Source organism: Tribolium castaneum, chromosome 2 (genome assembly GCF_031307605.1).
Source record: "Tribolium castaneum strain GA2 chromosome 2, icTriCast1.1, whole genome shotgun sequence".
NCBI classification, from domain to species: Eukaryota; Metazoa; Arthropoda; class Insecta; order Coleoptera; family Tenebrionidae; genus Tribolium; species Tribolium castaneum.
Window position 1 is genome coordinate 4,721,198 of NC_087395.1, and position 25,351 is coordinate 4,746,548.

Sequence of the window (25,351 nt, forward strand, 5' to 3'; positions counted from 1 at the left end):
ACCTAAAATTAATTATTTATCAATAACTTTAATTCAAAGAATTTTTTTACTATTTTTACCATTATGTGTAACCACTTCTCTACTACACACCATTGAGTTGGTGCGCCAGTTTTTGAGCACGCTGTATACAAAATAATATTTTTAATTAAATAGTACTAGTAATTTAATGAATTAATTTCTTACTGAAAGCGATAATTAACAACAGTTTACAAATAACTTATAAAAATATTGTTTTTATGTTTATTTATGTTTTAGCAAACAAAAATGGTAGTTTAAATTTTTCTAACACGTCACAGTTTATTGCTGCGAAAAAAAATTTTCTTGTTTAGCTGAACAGATGGTTTTAATTTAGAAATAATTAAATATTTTATAGTGTACAATAGGTTCTGTATCAGATAGAGTGCAAAATATGTTATAAAAAGTCGGATAGATTTTGTCTGATTGTTAGCTAAAATGTAATCTAAAAACTGATAAACAAGACGTGTATTTTCATCAAAATCGAACAGTTCGCGCCAACGACTTTGGGAGGAAAATCTATTAGTAGAGCTTTCTTCAACGAGAGATTCAACGAATTTGAGGGATGACTATAGAATTTTAGAAAAAATCTTAAACCAAAAGAACGTGACTGTAGGAATATTGTTAAATTGAGGACTACTGAAGTAGAAATACTCACGTTATGTTGCAAAAATTTTCAGGTATTTTTTTGACTTGAAATTTTCTAAATTTGGAAGATTTAATTGAAACTGTGCCAAAAAATTGCTTATTCTAAAAGATTTATTTTTTCATAAAAAAATGATTAAACTCAACAAATTTACAAAATAAAAAATTGTTAAACTATAAATTGTATGACATTTGGGAACTTATTTCAACGATAAACTTATAAAATTTGAACGATTTTCCTAAGACAAAGTGGGAAATTGTGTAAATTGTAATTTTATTGCTTACTGTGAATTTGGGAGCGTTTACTAATGTTTCCATTAATGACCGAAAAACATACTAAGCAATAAATATTCAAAATACGTAAAAAGTGCATAGTTTTAATTTAATTTGTTGATTTTTTGTTTTGTTTTGTGATAATAATTCTAAAGTTGAAATTTTACCTCAAAAACAGAATATGATTTTTGACCAAATGTTGTGGCTTTCGTCTTATTTTGGCGAAATCTCACTCAACAAAGACCTAAATCGAGGGAAACTATCAATTTCCACTTAGTTTGTGATATTTATGTGTGTTGATAAGTTCTTGCAAAATAAATCAATAATTTTGCGATTTTTCATAAAATTTGATTTCCATATGTAAATTTTTGTAAAAATTTAAGAAGAACTCAAATGGGAAATTCAAATAAGTGTAATTGGATGACCTTTTAGTCTGAAAAAATTTCGTTTCTGCCTGAAAAACTTATTTAAGAACGACAACTGTAGGTTTTAATTAGTGTCTGTTTGTGTTTTTTAGCAAAATCTGAGGAAAAAACTAAGATTTTGGCTCTAAAACGTGCTCAGCTGCTCAGTATTGTTATAATTTGTTGTTGCAAATGGGTTTTATACAATAAGTCAATTTCTGGTTAAAAGCTGGTTGAAATTATTTAATTTTTTACATAGTTATTTTTAACTGTATAAAGATGTCAAAATCGCAGACCTGATAAAATTTCGATTTGTTTTTTCCAAAATTAATATTAGAGACAGTTTTTTACAGGCTATAAACCGTATTAAAAAACATTCGGAAAAGGTTTTATTCGACGAGCGAATTTAGTAATTTCTCGCTCTGTTTCTTACAAAAATCTGATAAGTCATAATATAGTATGAAACACGATAAAAACAAGCTAAAGCTTTCATTCGAAACAAGTCAAATTTGACATGATCTTTCAAAATAAGGGGCCGAATGAATAAAGTTGAAGTATTTACTTATAAAGAAAAAGCAAATACTCGAAGTAAAAGTAAAAGCAAATACTTGAAGTAAAAAGTAAGAGTAAGAGCATTTTTTTCGATTAAAATTATTGCTACTCAAGAACAAGTGAAATATAGTGTCGTATAATCTGTCCCCTTCCAATAAAACATTATCAAAATTCACGTTGTTGTTAATTATTATTTTTGTTGTTATTTTCCTCATCATCTCCGGTAAAATCTTCATCCATCGCATACTTACAACATTATATGGAATAAAGCAACAATTAATTATTTAATAGATTTTCATTAGATTATTTCCTTGCGTTTCGTTGTTCTCAAGCAAAAAAATACTTAGTCAAAGCATAAACATTTTTAGTTTAAACCGATTTAAAGTCTTAATTTTTTTTTCTAATAGTTTGCGAGCCTGTTAATAAATTTTTCTTACCCTTAGTTGTAGAACAGCCATCATAGTTTCGAGTTTGATGTGTTACTTTTAAAAAGTGATGCTTGTACTAATACTAATTAACATTAACAATTTTGAAGTAAATGCGCAATGAAAAAAAAATTTCCTTTTTTTATTCATTTTGTTTTGAGTAAAAAAAGTAAAAGGCTAAAATTATATCACTTGAAAAATTTTGTGATGGACAACTTTGAAGATTTTACAGATTTTGTTTAATGAAATTGTGCAAAATAATTAGTTTTTTCGCTGGAAAATGTGCTAACAATAGAGGAAACGAATTGGGGTCGTTCTAGATGAAACTTTTTTTTATCACATACAATAATCGGAACTGTTACACAGAAATCTTTCATTGAAAATAATCGACAACTGAATTCAGATAACCAAAAGCTTATCTTGTACTTGGACATATTCTGAGAAAAATTTAGGAATTCACTTTTACAGTGCTTTGTTTCTTGATGAACATGTACTATAGTTATTTACCTAACGAGTTTGGTAAAAGCAATTTACCACATGAGCACTTGTTTGCTACACGAGCGCAACGAGTGTAGCATGAAATGCGAATGTGGGAAACTGCTTTACAGACAAGTTTTTGTAACGATTATCTCAAAAAATAAAAAATATTTTTTTGATAGTTTTGTTCTTTTGCTGATGGGTTGGTAATAAGTCAATCATCAAATTGACATGAACTGTCACTTATCATAAAAAACGAATCGTTTCCATTTCAATGGTAGCGATACCAACCTATTAAATATCCCTAGTCATTGTTGCAAAGTAAAAAAAGTAAAAAGTAAAAAAAGTCTAGAAGTAGGTATCTAAATGCTATGAGCTCAAAAAAAATTAAATTTTATGTATAAACTCAAAAATCTTTATCAGTTTAGCATAAACGCTTTAAGTTATAAGTTGAAAAATGTAGGAATAAGTCCTTTTTCGATAAAATTTTGTCATTTTTCGGCTTATTCTTGACGACGTTTTGTTCAAAACCAAACGAAAGCGAGTAAAAAAAGCAAAGTAACATTAGTTTCATGTTTATGTGATTTTCAGGCGCGCAAGATCATACCTACAATATCAGAAAATACTCGAAAAAAGCAACAACTACAATTGATTTCGACCAAATTTTTTTGATTGTTTGGTTTGTTTTGAACAAAAAGTGAGCGATTTTTTGGCTATTTTTGGTCAAATTGGATTATTTTAATGAAGAAATTAAGCTAAATAGAGTGTCTGTTTATTATAAGAAGGGCAGAACGTTTGGAAATCTAATGACCACTTATATTCAGATTTTTTGTATCAATTGCTAGTTCTTGAAATAAGGAACAATTCGTATCATTGCGCCAACTTTGTAGTTTTCTAAATAAAGGTGAAATTGAATATTGAAAAAAAACGGCAACTGCATATTGCATTGGTAAGAGTGCGATGCAAGAAAAATCCAGACGTTGGAAAGTTTGGGAGTTCATAAATCATCAAAGCTCGTTGTAGCTGTAATAAGCTTAACGCCATGGTGGGTACATAAGACTTGGGACCTACTGAAAAAAAAAAGAAAACATTTTCTGATGTGAATATTATAAATTTAACCTGCAGGCAGACTAAGGGTTGGCTAGGTGATACTATTATAAACTCCGTGGTAGAAGTCATCTAAACTTTAAATTAATTTAGCCACTTTATTTGTTCCTTATTTCAAGAGCTATCGATTGATATTAGTAATTACGTGAAAGGTCATTCGATTTTCATAAGATGGGAACGTTTGTTCTTCTTTTGCGAAAACAATGAGATGTTGACTCTAGTAAAACGTACTTAAATGCTCCAGAATGGCGAAAATAACGTTACTCTTTACCAATACAAAAGAAAATACAGGAAAATAAATGAAAAATAAATGTGATAAGCAAATTGAAAACAAAACATGAAAAGAAAATGAGAATGATAAGAGGAAAGTAAATCATTGTAAAAAAAGTAAAAAACCATACGTTTTTATTGATATTTTATATGCTGTTTGTCTGCTTATTTAAAGATTTTTTTTACGAAAACAGTTTAAAGAAAGCGATTTGAAATGCGCATTTAATTTGTTGTAAACAGAAACAGCGTTATAAGTAAAGGAACGTTGAAACATAACAGAGTAAAAATATGGTAAATACAGGGTGTTTCACACAACTTTACGAGGTCTGCGCCTAATAGGCAGCCAAGTATACAAAAGGCACAAAATTAAAAAAAAATACAAATTTAATTATTTAATTTTTGGAAACACCTTAAAGTGGTTGTCAAACCAATCACAGTTTTATTACTAGTCAAAATTGCTATTTTCCAGAAACAGTTTTCATTTCTTATTTCAAGACACGTAATGAATATGATTGTAATCTATCTAACTTAATCACTACCTGTGAACAAACTAGAGAAGATTATCCAGTTTTTCAAAATTCGTAATCGAATATGTATTGTTGATTGAATTTTACAGGCGCAAGCTCCTTACAATTACGTAAAACACCCTGTGTGTGTACAAAAATTTCTTGTTTAAAAGAAAGTTAAATCGAGTAAAATCAACTAAGCTAATAAAATTTCGATCTAATTTTGTGATTTCTTACATTATAGGTTTGAAAAGGCAAGAATAATTCAATTTTTAAGAATAAAAAATATTTGTGTCCTCTTTATTTATTTTTGAGGCAAATACACCAATTTCGGCCGATTTTTATGGATTTTATGTTTTTTTATCAAATCATCTAAAATAAATTAAATTGAGTGGTACAGGATAAAATATTCAACATCAACTTCAGTCTAAATTAGTGAACTAAATTTGCAAACCAACAAATACATTTATTTTTTGACCTTGTGTCAAAGTATCGAAACGTCGCTACAAACATTTATTACAAATTGTTGTCTACAAAGAATTGATACAGATTTATAGCTAACTACCTACTGGTTTGGAGGGCTTTCAACTGTAAGACAATTATTTTTTTTAGTTTTAATACACCTAAAACAATCCAAATTTATTTTTTCACTGTCAAATTGCGTTTTTTTGGTTTTTGCAGAACACAAAAATTGTCTAGTTTAAAAAAATTACCAGTAACGAAAAAATACAATTTGACTTTCAAAAGTTTTGCTTCTCAGGAACTGAGAGTTGGTAAATTTTATTTTGCAACTTTGGAAACAAAATAAGGAATAGGTAGTTTTCCGCCCTAATTAACTAATTAACTATTACCTAAAAAACTTCTAGTCGAATGGACCAACTTAATTTAGCATTTATGATCAAAACTCGACTAGATCGTTTGCTTTAATTGTAACAAAAACGAAAAGTTGCATAGTATGATACTTTGCTCTTGGTATTAATAGCTGATAGCGTTCTTTTACATTTAGTTCAGTAACAAACCGTATTGCGCAGATAAAGCGCTTGAAGACAACAATATAAAATCAAGTCGCCCCCGCCAGAAACGAGTAGTTTGATTCAAATTGGTAGAAATTAAGTTTAAATGTAAGGTAAGGAGATTTTTTATTTAATTTTCATAATAGTAGACTTTAGTATAAAGATTTATTAGTGGAAAAGACCATTTAATACTATTTTTAATTAAAATAAGCTTTCTATTTTTGCGGTTAAGCATAGATAATTAAAATACAGGTGAGATCCAAAATTAATAATCAAGTGTTAAATAACATATTGTATTTTATGGTTAAAAAAATTGAAAATAATTGGAGCATTTCTCTTTGTTATATAAAATAGTTGCAACTGTTAAATTGTTAGACATTTTTTTGCAAATTTAAAGTTCGTTCTATAAACACGATGTTTTTTGCAAAACAAATATCTTAATTAAATTAAATGTTAGAACAATGGTCAGTTGTTGCAATAGCCGTTGCAATTATTTTTATGACATTCTTTTTGTGTAACACAATCGAAATTATTTTTAAACAAACTTGGAGGTATATTAGAAATCAAACACATTTTTTGGCATGCTACCATGCCAAAAATGCTATTTTTGTGTTATTTTTGAAGTTCATTAAAACCATTCTAAATTTAAATAAAAAATGAAAGTACTGACCACTGCAGAATCTAAACCACGGTCCATAAATCTTTCAGAAACGTTGTTGCGTTCAATGCGATTTTTGTACTTATCATTTTTTAATAATGTGGGATTGACCTTTATCGTGGACATGTGCTTCTATTAAAATTGTTTAAATCGATTTTAATTGACAGACTAGTTATTTATAAAAGATAATCACAGTTGATTCTTCTTAACAATCATTTCAATAATTGAATCCAGTTTCATGCTCTTTCTGATGACGCATATACTGGGTGATTATGAATGAGTTTTTTGCAAAGAAGATTTTAACCGTTGTGCTGTTATTTTAAGATGTGGTAGTAGAGGACAAAAAAAGTCATAATAACCCTTTAAACGAATATCGATGGCTTGCAAAATATAGGTTTAATCCGCCAAATTTTAAATTTGGCGCGCGGCCTTGAACTTGACCAACACGTTGTTCTCTAACTTTAGTACTATAAATTTTATTACACTGTTTACAATTTTTTTTGTTAAAATCACGAATATGTACTGTTTTCTTAAAGTAAACATTTAATAAGACGTAAAAAGTAACAATTTTGATTAATTTCTTTGTAGCAAATAATGTTATCAAATTTGCTTGTGACAAATAAATAATAACAAAATCAAATGTGAAAAAACTGTTTTTTTTTTCACAGTACGTTAAATATCACTCTTTTCACAATCATTTATTCTGAATATTTATTTATACGAAAGGTACAGCTTTTGTAGACTTTTTTTTGTTTACACAAAAATTTTTAGAAATAAGTAGGGCTAAAATAATGAAGCACAAATTTTAATTTATAATGTAATAAAACAAAATTCACAAATAGTTATATAGATAAGCTACAATTTTTTCACTAATAAAATTAATACCCAAAATTACTTTGTTATCGTACATGTTTTTCTTTGCTTTTCAGATTTTTATTTCTAGTTTTCTGAGCTCTCTTGTAATTACAAAGAAATAGAATATTTATACGGCAGTTTCAAATAATAAAGTATAATAAATTATGTTTTCATGAGGATTCAAATCGATTTGAATACGGATCTTATGAACTTATGAAAACGCTTTGACTTGAACGTATTGAGTTCGATCTGAGTCCAAGTTCGATTCACCAAATTTTGAGATCGTATCCAACCTTTTTCATAAAAACGGAGGATTTGTAAAAAAGCTTAGCTTGTTGGACATTAAACCTTGTACTAGCACTAACTGAACCACTGAATAGTAAATAAATTAAATTCATTGTAAATCCATAAAACATTTCTTCCAGAAATTGTTCACAGTTGAATTTAAGTTGTACTTCCAATGACAAGTGACAAATAAAATTTTCAAAATTTTAAATCCAGATTTAAAACTTGCCATGAAAACACGTTTAAAATTGGATACCAAAACAATATTCAAATCGAATTGAAACCTTCATAGAAATAGAAATAGAAACAGTTTTATTGGTATCTAAAAAAAGTGTGTTATAATACAAGTCAATAAAATAAGAAACGTACAAACTCAAAAAAAACAAACTTACAAGTCACTAAAATTACAACGAAAATATTCATCAAAGACATAGACACAATTCACAATTAAGAAATCTTTTAGCTTTCTTTTAAAAACAAATAAAGGTAAATTACAAAAACTAGTTGGCAACATATTATAAAATTTAGTGCAATAATATCTTGGTCCAGTTTGGTTCCGTTTTAGGCTAATGAATTTTGGAATGAGCTTGTCACCAATACGAGTATTATAAGCATGGTTTTCAGAATGGTATCGAAAAAATTGGGTATTTTGTTTCACATAAAGCAGACAGTGGTATGTATATATATAATGATGGTAAAGTAAAAAATTTTTGAGTTCGAAAAGTAGATATACAGTCTGCTCGATATTCTAAACCACTTATAATTCGAATTATTCGTCTCTGTAATGAGAACAATCAATGCCGACAAGAAGAATGGCCTCAAATTAGAACACTATATGAAAGAACTGACTGAACAAGGGCAAAGTATGCAACTCTAACAGTCGATAGAGATATATTGTTTACTAACTGTCTAAATAAAAATGTTAATTTGCTTAGTTTCGTTGCAAGCATGTTACCTTGATGGTCCCATAGTAACTTATCATCTATAGTGATACCTAAAATATTAGTAGAACTTTTGAAACTTTCATCAATGTTACTGCAGTTTTTTAATGTAAACAACATATCAACTGTTTTTGTTGTATTCAAGCCCAGTTGATTCGAAGAAAACCATTTGCTGGCCAACAATTTCGCTTGATCACTGTTTGCTGTAGCTGTGTCCAAGGTCTCACCACTGTTGAGTAGTGACGTATCATCCGCAAATAGTGTCACTTTGGTGTTCTTTAAAGTCATTAATGTATATTAAGAAAAGTAAAGGACCCAAGACAGATCCTTGAGGGACACCACACTCAACAGGAAGACTCTCAGACACAGTATTTTTAAAGTTGACACTTTGTTGTCGATCACTTAAATACGAAGATAATAATTTGCAACTAATTGGAAGAATATTATAGTAGAACATCCTGCGAACTAATATGGTATGAGAAACACAATCAAATGCCTTACTTAAATCAAGGAATGTGGCTTTTGCAAACTTTGCATTTTCAAAACAATCATGAATCTCGTTCGTAAAGTCTGTAATGGCATCAACTGTGCTTCTTTGTATTCTGAAACCAAACTGATGTGGACACAACAAATTGTTATCTTCAAAGTGCCGAGTCAATTGCTGGACTAAGACTTTTTCTAGTATTTTTGAAAATATTGGTGTTAACGAAATGGGTCGAAAATTGTTAATATAATTTTTGTCAGATTTTTTATGAACAGGTGTTATTAAAGATTTTTTAAGACATTTAGGAAAAGTAGATGTTCTTATACAGTAATTAATTAATTTAGTTAAGAGGAGACAAAATAACGTCCTTTACTGTTTTCACAATATCACTACTGAAACCATACCAATCTTTACTCGTACTATTTTTCAGATCATTAATTGCATCTCTTACTTGAATACACTAAACCTCACTAAAACCAAAATACGGGACTTTTACATTATTGTTGTAACACATTCTTGTAAATACAATAGGATCACAGTCAGATTTTGGAACTTTATCTATCACAGTTTTCGCAACATTAGTAAAATATACATTAAAATCATTTGCAATAATATCACAGTCACTCATATCGCAGTTTATGTTCCGACGACGTTTTGAATTTATTACAGTCCACATGGCACCAGTAGTGTTTTTAGAGGATTTTCTAAAGTTATCATTGGCCTTAATTTTGGCGTTTTTAATGACAGTGCGGTAATTAAATCTGGCCGCTTTAACATTATCACTTTTAGTTTTAGAATATAGGTCATCTAGAAAGAAAAGTTTATCACGGATTTGTTTTAGTTCAGAGTCAAACCACGTAATCGACTTTCATACCTGTGTTTTGACCATTTTTTCAGGAAAATGTAGCGTATGGTAAAATTCAATGACATCAATAAAATTTTGAAAAATTTCTTCTACTTGCAAATCACAGTTATCAATTACATAATCTCATTGCACAGATTCTAGCGATTTAAAGAAGTCATGATAACGTAGGATTAAAAGGGTCCTAATAATCCTCTTGCTACACATAATAGTGATTTAGGAATTGTTAGGTAATAAATGCGATGTTTTGTTAGTTAAAATATTGTAAATTCTAGATGAATAATAATCTAAATGCTAGGTGGTAATATATTTTTAAATAACATTTTATTAGAAAAAGTAATAACACAACTTATAAAACGCAGTATCTAAGTATATATTTGTACTTAGATGTCCTTATGTTTTTAAGGCGGAGAATACTCACGCTAAAAAGCGTCAAATTTTAACCATTTTTTTTTGATGTTTTATAAACGTTGTAAGTAAAGATGTTAATAGTTGTTCACATTCTTCTACTCGGGTTGTAGGTGCAAACGTGTTTTAAAATGCTGTAAGTGTTTTATTTAATTCAGAAAAAAAATCTGAAAATTGAAAAAAATTGGTGTACTTTAAACATTATTTCCTATTAACATTGTGTGTTAAAGAGAAAATAAATTATTAATAATTTAATTGTAATTAATAAATTACATTAATAAATTAATAAATTACAGACTCTTAGTAATGGAGTGGCTTTTGTTTTAACTTGAAACTGTCAATCGTTAACTGTTAAAAAAATTTAGACGAACTTGCGGTACTGGCCTATGATATCTGCGATCTTTCTATTGTGCGCTCACTTCAAATCAGTGTCGTACATTTATCTTCGTGGGTTATGACCGGATTAAAAATGTGAAACTAAAAGTGTTACCAGTCAGCTAAAACTTTCCAAAAATGTTAGTGCGGATAATTTTAATGATTTCTTTTTACATAATCCGGAAAATATTATCAAAAATTTAACTAATGGACAGAATGATTCTCACACTTACTTAAATAAAAAATATATTAAAACCACCAACGCTTCAATGTTTTTCCAATTCGTCATTGAGGATGACATCCGTATAATAATAAATAAACTTAAAAACAAAACGGCGGAAGATATATATGGCATAAGCATTCATTTACTTAAAGTGAGTGCTACTCCTATTTTAAGTATTATTACAAATATTATAAACTGTTGGCTGAGCGAAGGTGTTTTTCCATCAAAACTTAAAATTAGTAGAGTCTTACCAATATACAAGAAAGGAGACGAAAATGACCTAAAAAATTACCGCCAAATATCAATATTGCTAGCATTTTCCAAAATATTTGAATCAGTAATGTGCCAACAGCTCGTAAACTTCTTAGAGAAAAATAAATATCAAAGTCAGCAACAGTTTGGTTTCAGAAAAGGCTTCACTACAACAAGGCAATATTGTCATTAGTTAAAGATATTCAAAAAGCATTTGAAAATAAACAAACATATGTAGGTGTATTCACGGACTTTAGCTCTGCATTTGACTGCGTTGATCACGAAATTTTGCTAGATAAACTACGCTTCTATGGAGTAAGGGGAACATGTCTAAAACTGTTTAGATCCTATTTGGAAGATCGACAACAATACGTGAAAATCAATGCATCACTAAGTAAAGCAGGACATACCTCAAGGGTCCATACAGAGTCCTGTTCTCTTTCTAGTTTATATAAATGACTTAGAAAATTCTATGGACAAGAACATCCTAACAATAATGTATGCTGATGATACGTCATTAGGTATTCCTATAAACAAGAAGGAGAATGTGGTACCGATTAAGAAAAGAATGATTCGAGATGCAGATGAGTGGTTTGCAGCCAATAAATTAGCCTAAATAAAACAAAAACAGTTACAAAAGTATTTAAACTTCAATCGCAAATCGCAAACTGAACACATAAAATTTCTTGGACTGTTTTAGACAACAAACTATCGTGGACACCCCATGTTTATGAAGTTTGCAATAGGTTGTCCACAGCAGTTATTTGCAATACGAAAAATTAGAGTAAGCGTTAACGAATATGCCGCTTTATCAACATATTATGCCTTGATTCATTCCCAAATAAATTACGGTATTTTATTGTGGGGGAACGCAGCCTACCTTCATCTCAATAAGATTCTTGTTCTACAGAAAGCTGCAGTCAGAGCAATAGCCGAAATATGTAGTGATGTTAGTTGCAGAGCATATTTCAAAAAGTACAAAGTTATGACACTAGTTTCTGTTATTATATTACATAAAGTTTACGATGTTAGAAAAAATATCTCAAGTTGTTCCTCTTTGGCAGACGTGCATAGGCATGACACAAGAAACAAAACAAATCTTGTTAATCCGCGTCTAGCAAAAAGTGACAATCTAAGTATACGGTTTTATAACTCTCTCCCTGAAAATCTAAAAGATCAACATCTTCCTCTCAAAACATTTAAAACTAGAATAATAAATATGTTAGCTGAGTTAACTGAGTGCAGCCTATACAGTATTAATGAATATTTTTACATGTTTTAAAGTAGACAAATATAATGTAGCCCAATCTATATAGTGTGAGTGTATGTGTGTGTGTGTGTTATCATTATATTTTTATCTTGCTGACAAGTCGATGTATTTCAATATCTTACGACAATAAAACTTATTATTATTATTATTATTATTATTATTATTATTATTATTATTATTATTATTATTATTATTATTTATTATTATTATTATTATTATTATTATTATTATTATTATTATTATTATTATTATTATTATTATTATTATTATTATTATTATTATTATTATTATTATTATTATTATTATTATTATTATTATTATTATGGCCTTAAAAACGGACTCGTTTACTAAACACTTACTCTTATGCAAATTTTTTTGCTGAATTCGAATCCGAATTTAGTTTCTCGATTTGGAGGCAACTCATCATGAAAAAAACGATTTTGTAGAAATTCTTGAAAAATTTAAAATTGGTAAAATATTTCATTTACATCCTCATATCTTTCTTGTAGATAAAGCAAGAAACTTAGATTTTTTTGCAAAAGATTGGTCAATGAATGTAGTTTTTACCGTAAATACACAACTTTTCGTTTTGAGAACTCAGAAAATTGGGCAACACTACGAGTAAAAAGGGAAATACGCGGCAATGTCACTTCAAGCGCATATCGCAGTAACTTTAAATTGCAATAACTTGCTGAGTGTGAAAGATATCAAATTGATTCTTGCACCAGGAACTTATTAAAGATATAAGCTTCATTTCTTTTCGATTACACGAAAAATGCTATTTTCTCAGTTTTCTTTTGTCCAAACTAAAATTTTTGTCTATTCGTTAGAATTTACATTTCGTGAGCAATTTTTTGCAAAAAAATAAAGTTTCTAGCTCTATCCAGAAGAATGATAGGACGATGTCAACACAAAATTTGACCATTTTTGAATTTTTCAAAAATTTTCACAGAAACGTTCCTTTTATCGTGAAGGCAAATCCAAATCGAAAAACTAAGTTTGGATTCAAAGTTAGCAGAAAATTTTGAATATTCTAAGAATCAGTTTAAAAAAACATGTGTCCTCCAACCTGGACGAACAAATAAATTATTAATTCTATTGCGCGCCACTGACTGGACCCTCTCCTGGCCAGTTGACGTAGAGTTCATAAAATATGTGACAGCAAATGACTTTTTGCTGTTTAGTTGCGAAACAAAGCACTTCTTGCCCTTAAGGAAAAACTGTTTTTTTATGGAATGGACAGGCTCATTGTCTTATTTATTAAGGAGAAGTAAAATGAGTTTATTATTTTTTCTTAAATATAAATTACCTTTAGTAGTACCTAATTAGTAATTACTGTTGTAACATAGCGTTTACAATTTTTAACTAGCGATTATTATTCTTACCTAGCGTTTACTATCATTTAGCATTTTTACCTAGCAATTATTTATTTTCATCTAGGGTTTATTATTTTTACTTAGCGTTGACTGACATATACTTTTAGGGTCTAATTTTTTCACAATATAACGTATTAGACTGGTCGGTTTAACCCAATAAACATATACAGGGTAACTTAGAAAATATCTTCGAGTTTGAATATTAATGAAATTAGTATTAAAAATATCTCGGAAAAAACTAATTATAACTGCAAGAAGTACTTGTATTTTTAAAATGAGTGATTCAAGTTAGTTTCATTTTTAAAGAGGCAGTAGAATAAATAGTTTTCTACAAATAATAGCCATTTTTTTAATGGCAGTGTACATGTGTACACAAATGACTATTTTTACTAATAATTACACACTACTGACAATAATGGAAAGAGTGAAAAACAATAATTATAATAAAATAAAGTAGTAGTTAATTTTTAAAATATGTATCTCAGAAAATACGAATTTTAACAGCAAAAAGTAGTACTTTAATTTAAAAAAATTGCTTTTTGAGTAAGTTACTGGATTTAAATAGGCAAAAATAATTTCTTTTTTGTATAAATTCGGGATCTTCTGGTTTACTAGCCTATGCGTTTTTGAACAAACAAATCTTCAAAAAAGTTGAAAAACAATATATGTTTTATCTAGTTTAGTGATTTCTTGAGTCCGTTCAGCTCAAAAACATGATGTTTATTGTTTAAATGCTCGAAAATAATTAAAAATACTACAACCAAGGTGCTGGGTTTTTGAATAACTAATTATTATCGACAAAATTTTGCGACCAAAATGAATGTATGACTGGAAACCTAATTAAACACTCAAAAAAGACAAAAGTTACACATTTTTTTCCGAATTTAGTCATTTTCTGACTAATGTTTGATACCATTTTGTTAAATAATTACGGTTTTTCATAAAAAATGTGATAATAAATGACAAAAACATCCAAATAATGTTATTTTCAACCCACTTTAGTGATTTGTCGGTTTGGTTAAACAAGATGTCAAGAAACAACTGATTCTAAAAACACATTTTTGCTTGAAATTAATTTTATTGGTTAATTTTTGGGAAATTTTGAGAAATAAATTTGTTTCCAACAGACAAACATGGTAAAACACCTTAAAGAGGCAAAAGGAACGCTATTGTTGACCCAATTAAATGTTTAAGTCTAGTATAGTATAATTAGCATAATACTATAATGCATCTGAACTCATAGAAATAAATATACACCATTTTGATGTTAATTGGATGATTCTTACACTTTTTTTTAGACATAACTAGCGAAATAACCGCTTCTGTCGAAACAATATGATTTCGATTAAATTTAGTGATTTGGCAATTTAGTTAATCTGAAAAACGTGGTTAACTAACAGAAAAAGTAAAAACAACGCCATTTTCGATGTAACTTTGGATAATGTTTTTCATTTTACATAACCTGATTAAAAGATATTTATATAAAAAAAAACATTTTGTCTTCACTTACATTTGAATTGAATTTTATTTCTTTATGAAAAATATGCGAAAAAGACACAAAATGCAACACAGCCAATATTATTCGAACTCTCAAGAAACTGTTCTGTTCCCAAAAAAAATAGTAGTTTAGTTTAGCATAAATTTTGTTTCTGGCTAAAAAATATGCGAAAGTGTATATTAAAAGAAGCAAAATGATGTAATATTCTACTAACTTTTTTAATTTTTAAAAGAAACATGAAAAGAAAAATCATCAAAATACATCGTCTTGTGAGTAAAATTCGATTTCTGTCAATGTAAAATTTGATTTCTGTCAGTGTAATGTACAATGGTGTAAGATATAATAAAATAAGATTAAATGTCGTATATCACACTTGATCGAAATGCCATTATAAAGCTCCTGAGAAGTGCGCAAGCGCACTCGTGGCTCAAAATTTTCACTTGCATATAATGATGCATTTCTATCACTTATACTTATAATCCAGTGCGTTCAAAAAGTTTTAGGTCAACTCTTGCTGGGAAATTTTGAACATATGATGATTTCTTACGATTACTACATATGAAAATACTGGCGTCGGAGAAAAACGCAAGTAGCGCGTTTGACACTCCAACTGAATAAAACAATAATCTGTCAAAGACAATAAAAATCTGTCAATATAAATTCCACAGCAAGAGCTGACTTAAAAACTTTTTGAACACACCGTATAATATACTATGTATTTTCTTATTATTGGTATTAATAATGTTGTTGCTTATTCCACAGATACGAGTAGAGGTAGTATACCTTTATTCTACAAGTGGTTACTATGGTACATTATTTCATTTAGTTGTTTTTTATCTTATTAATACAATAAAGTAGCTATTTGATGATTTTTTTATTCTATCGGTGAAAAAATTTACCAAAAATTTTTCACTGTACTATAAGATAAGAGAAACGTTGTATTTAATCACGTAAAGAAAAGTTGGCATATTCTGCGGAGCACTCGTTTCAGAAACACATCACTCATAGATAATAAACGACTTTTCTTTACTTGTATAATAAGCTACTATTTCTATAAGGCGAGGTCAAAAATATATCTGAAAAATATATTTCACTGGAGCAAAGTGAATTTCCTCCCTTGTGCAATTACAGCTTTCCGCATCGTGTCGGGTTGCCAACTTTGCCGGAGGGAATTTTACACTTCCCTCCCTTGTTATGTAAATAGCTATTATGTATTTGAAATTAGATGAATATACCAATAGACTATAAGAAACACAGTCAAAAATAATATGTATGTCACCCTGTATATTGTATCCCATTTTCAGAAATTTTTAGTAATGTCAAACGAATGGGGCAGCCAAGTTGAAGCCATGCCGTCCGAAAAAGACCTATTTATTAAAATTACGAGCAAAGCCCTTGAAAACAATATGCAGGAAAGGAAGTTGGTCACGTATAAACAAGCCCAAGATAACGAAGGGGACAGAGGCGGCTGGGGAAATAAACTCGACTTTCTTTTTTCTTGCATTAGCTTATCTGTCGGTTTGGGGAACGTATGGAGATTTCCTTATTTGTGTTACAAAAATGGAGGAGGTATAAAATAATGAAACAATAATAAAATTCTCTCAACGTCTATCATGTTTGCAGGAGCTTTTATAGTGACTTACATTATCGCAATGATTGTGTGTGGGATTCCCATGTTTTTTCAAGAAGTGGCGATTGGACAGTACTTAGGATCGGGAGGAATGACTTTTGTAGGACAACTTTGTCCTATATTGAAGGGCGTAGGCTATGCAGCCATGACCATAGTGTTCCTATTAGACGTTTATTATTGTATTATTATATCATGGACGATTTTTTATTTAATGAGTATGTTTTCGTATTTGCCAGTTTTGCCATGGGCTGGTTGTGGTAATGTTTAACAACTCTTTTAAACCCTACATAATTAATTATTTTCTTTAGATAACTGGTGGAACACCGCAGATTGTTTTTCTTCTGTAAATAATTCAACGTCAAACTTCAACTCAAGCAAGTTTTCCACTCCCGTTGAAGAATATTTTGAGTAAGTGTTTTTTTATAGTTGAAAATTTTTTTACGAGGCTTAAAAAACCTAAAAATAAGACTCTTGTTATAAATTAAACCAAATGGAAAAAACACCCGAAACAATAAACTTTAAACCTGATTTTGCAAGCTTATTTTTTTCTTAGATTCTTTGGCAACACTCCAGTTGCATTTGATGGTATTTGTTATTGCATTCTGTCTCATAAATTTTTACGTTTACTCGTAACATTAAAGATTTAAAAAACTGGGTTATTGTTATTAATATTATTATTTTTCAGACGTCGGGTTCTTGGGATTTCTTCTGGAATAGAAGATATTGGTGGATTACAGTGGGGTCTATTTGTTTGTTTAGCGCTTGGGTGGATAATAATTTACGTTATCATAAGAAAGGGGTTGCATCAAAGTGGAAAGGTAATAAGAAAATTTTGAATTTCCAACAAAGACTACGAATATAATTAATTATTATTGTATTTGTACTATGGTATTATACATTGGTTTTTATTGTTTTATTTCTTTTTTATTATCATAATTTCTACGTACGAGTCAGTATTTATCAATGGTTTTTATACCAATTTTTATTTTGAAAGTACTTTTTTAACCAAAGCACCTGGTTTAAAATAAGTTGTAAAAGCTACTTGAATATATTTTTTTTTGGGTAGGCGCCAAGCCACAATGCACCGCTTTCTTAACCGCTTAATTACACTTTGTAAAGCTAGGACACTAAATAAGCGAAAAAGGTGAAAATTTGTTTTTGTCTACTGGAGGATGCACAAAGCTTATATTTCTGAGCACATTAAGAATGCAGAATTGCAGAAAGATCGCTTTAATTTTTTATAATATTGTCGAGGTTTAAAATCATTTAAGGTTTTTTTTAAAAACGAGAAAAAAATGTGTCGTTTCCGGAAATTTATTTTGAGAATCGGGAGGATGTCTTTTTAATTGTTTTAAGAAATTTTAATTAAAAAATATAATGTAAGAGACATTTGTCTCTTAGCTTTTATTTTGTTGTCATGCAACATTAACACCGTTATAAAAATAATTATTTTCTGTTAGTGAAGAGTACATGGACAAAACAAGGAATGTTATTATGTACATTTTAAGAAGAATATGTATTGATGTTTTCATACTACTGTATTTAGTTACTACATTATTTAGCAGTTTTAGTTTTGACAAAATTTTATTGCTTTTTAAAACACGCAAAAACACAAAAAAAGTTTGAATAACACTTATACGAAAACGGTTAGTTTTCGGGTGTTTAGGTATGCAACTCGCATACGCTCGTTGTATAACGACATCTCTTGAACTTTAAACTTGTGTTTTCGCTCTTGTATAATTACTAACTATAATAATAGAAGAGCAAAAACACAAGCTTAATGTTCGAGGGCTGTTGTTATGCATATAATAACTATTTAGGAACACCATACAAGGATTTTTAACCCAGCATGAACTAAAAACATTTTTTTTTAATACTAGATGTTTAACTGTTTCTTTACCAACTCTTGATTACATAAAATAGCAATTTATCCGCACGGGTAAATAAAATGTTTTAAGTTTACTTAAATTTATTCAAAATATTCATGTGAAGGATTAACTGATTAACAATTTGAAGTCCTGCAACGACGATAAAGTCCACTCATGTCTTTATCACACTTGAACTAAAAAAATTAAGTAAATAAAAAATAATTAAATGACTAAAAGTTATGTCCTTTTTTAAGAAATGCTAACTTGAGTTACCTATATCTCAAAAACTAGAGCTGATATAAAAAATCTGTTTGCAGTTTTGAAATCAGCATCTAATAATTACTTAACAATAGCAAAAAAATCTAAGGCAAGACATACTGTAAACTGATGATTATTTACTTTCTGCGCTTTTTTCGTCAGTTATTAGATCTCAAATTTTTCATAACTTAGTACTAGTTAGTAATTCAAATTCTTGAAAAATGACATTCATTCTATTTCTTCTATAATCTTAACTTCTAATAGAGCGTTATTTGAATTTCGAATGGGAACAGATGTAGGGAAATGAAATACCAACAGTCTAGGGGTTTTTCAAAACTGGTGGTAGATGAGGGAAGAACGATTTTGATAAGAAACACTAAGTGTGTAAAGTTACAATAAAAGCAACTATTTTATTTCTGTCAATTTCAATTACAGTTTTTACTTTGTATTCCTTTTTTAGTGGAATTATCTCTTTTTTAACTTTACTTATTTCAACTTGTTCTAATTTTTTTACCAAATTCTTTTGTTTACTTCTTTTTCCAGCTGATTCTGGACCACGTCAATAATAATTACAGATAGCTATTTCTTTTTTGCATTGTTTTGTTTCTTTGACGAAAGAAATAATTACTAATCTTATTTAACATTCATTGTTATTTGAGTTCAATGTTTTCGTATATTATTTGTTCTAGAAAATTCACTTCAAAGGCTGTCTTCGACAGTTATAAAATCCTTTTTTTTTAAGTTTTTTATATTGTTTAACAATTTGCTGTTAAGTGTATTTTTTAATTTATCTAATACCTTTACTATTGTTGAAAGTACTATCAATTCTAATGTAAAATAATATCGTTGTTGTTGAAGTGTATAAGGAAAAGCAAGGATTTAACTAAACTGAAATATATACAAATGGGAAAGGTGTTGAAGTGCTAGGAATTAGCGATGAATACAGAAATTAATTTGATCGGGAGAGAATAAAAAAGGTCTTTTGACCCTTCACTAGATTTAGCCTCTGGAAAGATCATAATTTTTGTGAATTGTGAATTTTAAGAACTATTGTAACACTTGTAACTATTGTAACGCGGGTGGTTATGTCTTTATTTATTTTGCTTCACAGAGTCGATGTTTTTGAGAACAAATGCTGTTGGAATGCGACTTCTTTGAGGATTATTTTTAAGGCATAGTCTCCCTTGTTTAAATTTAGAAGCTAAACAGTTTGACGAAATGTTGTAAAAATAACTTCGTGAATATTCAGCTTTGTCTAGAATCTATAGATTAACCCTCTTTTTTAAACTCTAGAATTTGGTCGATCAGAAATATCTTCTTTTAAGAAAATTAATCACTTTCTAGATGAATTTTTATGTGCACACCGTACTTATTTAGGACACTGTGAGGACACATTAACGTATCACTTTGCAGTTAGCGATATGTAAATAGAAAAAAATACCGATGAGTTTTATCAAGATTTATTTTAGTGGCAATTTTTCACTGAACATTTAATCCTGCTGATATGACTACTTATACAATAAGTTCAAAAATGGTTGTTCATCAATTTGCTGCTTCGTCAAAATAACTATTATAGTTTCAAATCTTTAAATTAACTTTTCACTCACCTTTTTGCATTTTTTGGCAAAGTTGTTTTAAGTGTAGTGTTTGTTTTGATTTGTGTTTTAATTTCCGTGATTTTTGTTGTTGTGCATTTTTTAGTTTTTCGATTCGAAGCCCTTTTGCATTCACAGATCTATCACTTTGACGGTATTTACAATTTAAATTAAGCAGTACATTGCGTTCAAATTTCATAGGTGACTTGATGAACATTTTTAAACACTTTGTAAAAATCTATTCTGCTTTAAGCTTGTTCATTGAGCGTAAAGAAGAAATATTTTCAATTTGCAATTTTTTTTTGGTGGTATAGATTTTTATCTTTTAATTATTTTTGGAAGGATTATTTCTTGGTTTCAAAAATTGAATTATTGTTAAATGCGTTTTTGTTAATAACTTTCTTAATATCAAAAATCCATATAACTTTAGAGAAAAAATCTATACTTGCCACTGGTTTTAATTTTGGGTTATCTAGTTTTTCTTTGTCTTAAAAATCTTTGGCATGGGCCTAATTTTGATGAGTATAGGATATAGGGTAAGTTCACTCTACGTAGAGCTTAACAGTAACAACAATAACTTTTTTCTCTTGAACTAGAACTAAAAAAAATTAAAATGTGTTAGAACGCGAACAGACAATTACTGGTTTACAAAATTTTATTTTTTGTTTGTTGTCGCAAATTCAACAGTTGTGTGGCAACTTGGCAACTGATAAGTAAATAACTAAAAGTTCTGTCTTTTTTTTAAGAAATGCTAACTTGAGTTACCTATATTTCAAAAACTAGAGCTGATATAAAAAATCTGTTTGCAGTTTTTAATTTTTTAATTTTGCTTTTAAGTTTGACTTAGTATGAATAAAAAGTTTTCTAAATATTTTTTTCTGTTCAAAAATACTTTCTCTATATTTTCCAATGCTTCCGAGAACACTTGAAAGACCATAAATGCAAAAATAACTCAACTTATGTCCACGTATATCTTCTAGAGGATTTCACCAACAAAAACTCAAACACCTCTGAGGTCTGAAGCTATCTTTCCAAAATGTGTCACATAATAAGGTAATTAGAAGATATAAATTACAAACGGATCTAGAGCATCTTACAATAACTACTTAAGTTCAGGCAAAATTGTCACTGTGCCATATATTTTTTATTATGTTACAAATATCATAAAGATACCAAAATATAAAGACTAAACTGTCCAGATTTTTTTAGAAAATTTTAATCTCTAACACTCAAAACTGCTTTGTGCTTTGTACCCACTTCTAAACCAAAAATATTATTTATTATTTTTTTATGACACTAGTATTTGCAAGCCTGACGTTTCTGATACCACTTAAACATTGCAGATAATTTGGTTTACGGCACTATTTCCTTATGTCGTTCTCTTGATTCTTTTGGGACGTGCTGTAACTCTAAATGGAGCCAGTGATGGACTTCTTTATTTTATAATGCCCAGATGGGAGAAACTACTAACACCTGGGCCTTGGATGGATGGTGCCACACAAATATTTTTTGCATATAGTATAGGCTGCGGAGCCTTGCCAGCTTTAGGCTCCTATAACAAGTTCCATCATAACTGTTACAAGTAAGTGCAAACATTCTTTTTTAATGGTGCAAGGAACAAATTTATTCATATCTAAATTGCATTGTGTATTCTAGTTTCAAAAAAAAATATTTAAGCAATTTTCATGTTAAGTAATTTGCATTTTTTTATATCTCTAAGCGAATCTATAGAAAATTGTTATTTAAATACTTAGTACTTACTACTGCTTTTGTATTATTAAGTGATTAGTTCAGATAAAATTTGTACTAAAAATTCCACCTTTTCTCAAAATTCTTAAAATTTTGGAAAAAATAAAAATACACACACAATATTGATATCGCATCTGGTCTTTAGTTAAATGTACTCATTCGGAATCTTTCAGAGATTCTTTGATTACATGCGTCATAAACACTCTGACTTCCTTATTAGCTGGAGTTGTAACATTTTCGATCCTTGGTTACATTGCTGCCGAACAAAACGTAGATGTGGGACATGTCGTCAAAACTGGTCCAGGATTAGTTTTTCTTACGTATCCTGAAGTGGTTCTGAAAATACCTGGTGCACCTTTTTGGGCCGCTACTTTTTTTATTATGCTTGTGGTATTTATTTATTTATAGACTTCTTGGCAAAAAATTTTAAAATCCTCTTTCTAGATTTTGGGTATTGACAGCGAATTTTGCTTAGTTGAAGCTTTCATTACTGGAATTGTTGACAATTGGTCGGAACAGCTAAGACCGCATCGAAGTCAACTAACTGTGGGTGTTTGCTTGTTGATGTTTTTACTAGGAATTCCAATGGTGACCAACGTAATGTGCAATGTTTATAATTTGGGTCCGTTTTTATTTCAGTAGGTTTTAGGGCGGGATGTATATTTTCCAATTGATGGATTACTACTCAGCAAGTGGAATATCTTTGTTATGGGTGTGTTTTTTCCAATCACTGGCGATTTCATGGATTTTTGGAGTTGATAAAATCAGTGATTGCATCAAACAGATGGTGGGGGTCCAACCTAATAAGTACTGGACCATTTGTTGGAAATATTGCGGGCCTCTAATTATGATTGTAAGTACAGGCACGGTCAAAAAGAATGACACCCCTACCAACCGGGCCGGATAACAGAAGTGCGAAAATTTTACAAACTGTCCAACTAGTTGACACAATATCCAGCTAGTTTATAAACTAGCCAAACATACACATTAACTGTATTATATTGAAAAGATTTGGGGTGCCATTCTTTTTGATCGTGACAGTACCATAATCAGGAAAGGGATGTATCATAATTGAAACCAATGTTTACTCAATTATGAATATAAAAATAGTGAAGGGGAAAATAACACGTGAAGAAATCAAGTTAAACGGAAGAAATATAATACGGAAAAAAGAAAGGAGCTTTTACCTTTACAATTTCAATTTTGATTTTTGTATACTGATCGTCTTTTGTAAGATATTTTTATGGATTTCTGTGTGAAAGAAATAAAAAGAAGTGAGAGAATCTATATAAAGGATAAAAAATTAGTGAATTACAAAAAAAAAGAATTTAAACATTTAGTGATTTGCTTTGATTAGCTATTTAATAACGTTGAAAAATCCGTAATATCATTACTTTATTCGTTATAGTAAAATTGTAAAAAAATTTTTACAAATTTGTTTCAGGCAATTTTTACAGGACATTGCATTGAATATACGAACGTTACTTACGACACTTACAAATATCCAAAATGGGCCGAATATATTGGATTTGGTTTAAGCATATCGTCAATGGTTTGGATACCTTTGTATGCCATATATTACATACTCTCAGGTCCAGGAACTATACTTGAGGTGAAAAAATAATTTTTTTATATGGGTTTACATGTCTATATCATTATTTTTTTTATTTCAGAATTTAAAATCAGGGTTACAACCAAGGATCAAACAAAGAAAAATAACAGTTTGTGACAAGAGATCTGGTCTTCCTATTACTGAGAGCAATATAGGACTCATTTCGCCTAGTCAGTCGATTATTTAAACTTTCTGCACTTTTGTTACATTAAATTAAACAAAGAATACTAAATATGGTCTTAAAATTATTGTTTTGAATACACAAATAAGAAACTATGTACAATCTACATTAAAAAAAAACAAAACAATTTTTGAAAGAGGATCAAAATTGTTGGTAAGGTACGTATATTACGTACCTACCAGATGTATTAAATAAAATGTATTACCAAGACAAATAAATAAGTATTAATTTGATGTCTTTTTATTATTTCCATTTTGTATTAATTATTACTAGTACTCGCATTTCTAAGGGTCAGATTATAGAAAGCTGAACTAAAATTTAATTCGACTATTTAATTATACATTTATTTGTAATTAATTTAATAATGCTTCTATAAATCGGCTCTAAAATAAGGACTTGTATTCGTTTTTGTAAGAGAGGACTTAAATACAGCTCTAACAAACAAATTTAAAAGTAATTTAAAAAATTATTGACATGACAAAAGTTATAATAGTGGATAGAGAAAGATTGAAAAGATTCAGAAATTATAGAACATGTATAGAATGAAAGTACTTATTCTCTTTCTCCAGATTTTATTCCAATAATTCATTATTCTAATAAATAGAGTAGAAGTGTCATAATAAGTAATAGATCGTAACAATTTTTTAACTAAATAAGAAAATACCAAGATGGGTTCTATTTTTAATAGCACTATTAGGACATGCATTTGTGGTAATGGATACATGTTAGCAGCTTCAGTGTTTGACTTATTGTGAAAAAAAAAGACACAAAAAGTCAAAACAAAACAAAATTCTGCACTGCTCACAATTTTTGGAAATCTAGAGGGTGAAAAAAGAAGGCATAATAAGTATTCAGTGGTCTAATTTTTACTAAGAAGGTGTGCGGACTGCATTTGGAAAAAGTAAACCAAAACGTTTATAATTTTTTTACTTTGTTGGATTTGGAAGTGTTGTCTTTATCTAAATTTAGATCTTTGCCGACTGAAGTTTGACCAAAAAACAAGTAAAAGTTAATAATAATTGTCAAAGTAATACTTTTAATTGAATAAAATATAAACAAAAAAATTTTAAATAAAAGGGTTTTATTTAAAAGATAGACTAAAAAGAAAAAATCATGTCTTTTGTCAAAGGAGAATATTTCTGCTAACAGTTTACGTAAGTATGCAAAATTTCATTTCATTTGAACAACACGAGCTCTCTCAAGTTTGGCTGGGAAAGCAGACACACCAGAAATCAAGTTATATAAAAGCTTCGAAAATGAACACATTTTAATAAAAATATTTAG

The 25,351-nt window shown here is 29.1% G+C and overlaps 1 protein-coding gene across 2 annotated transcripts; it reads left to right on the forward strand.

The window, feature by feature from the left end:
• Nucleotides 1-5,656: 5,656 nt before the first annotated feature.
• On the forward strand, nucleotides 5,657-24,300 carry LOC655406 (sodium- and chloride-dependent GABA transporter 1). 2 transcript variants are annotated; one of them, XM_961946.4, is made up of 11 exons: nucleotides 5,657-5,800; nucleotides 16,479-16,743; nucleotides 16,798-17,061; nucleotides 17,113-17,212; nucleotides 17,490-17,622; nucleotides 21,869-22,107; nucleotides 22,448-22,664; nucleotides 22,719-22,871; nucleotides 22,924-23,127; nucleotides 23,719-23,886; nucleotides 23,948-24,300. In XM_961946.4, exons 2-11 carry the CDS (start codon nucleotides 16,491-16,493, stop codon nucleotides 24,071-24,073), a joined length of 1,857 nt encoding a protein of 618 aa, XP_967039.2. In that variant the 5' UTR covers nucleotides 5,657-5,800; nucleotides 16,479-16,490; the 3' UTR covers nucleotides 24,074-24,300. The 2 variants fall into 2 exon arrangements, with proteins under 2 accessions (XP_967039.2, XP_015838557.1); XM_015983071.2 differs by having other exon boundaries at nucleotides 5,700-5,800; nucleotides 16,489-16,743.
• Nucleotides 24,301-25,351: the final 1,051 nt, after the last annotated feature.

Bases quoted from the DNA above. Each gene is read 5' to 3' on its own strand.
- LOC655406 (XM_961946.4), top strand. From the start codon at position 16,491: ATGTCAAACGAATGGGGCAGCCAAGTTGAAGCCATGCCGTCCGAAAAA. The intron at 17,213-17,489 runs GTAAGTGTTTTT...ATTATTTTTCAG, and splicing joins CCCGTTGAAGAATATTTTGA to ACGTCGGGTTCTTGGGATTT. The intron at 22,665-22,718 runs GTATTTATTTAT...TCCTCTTTCTAG, and splicing joins CTTTTTTTATTATGCTTGTG to ATTTTGGGTATTGACAGCGA.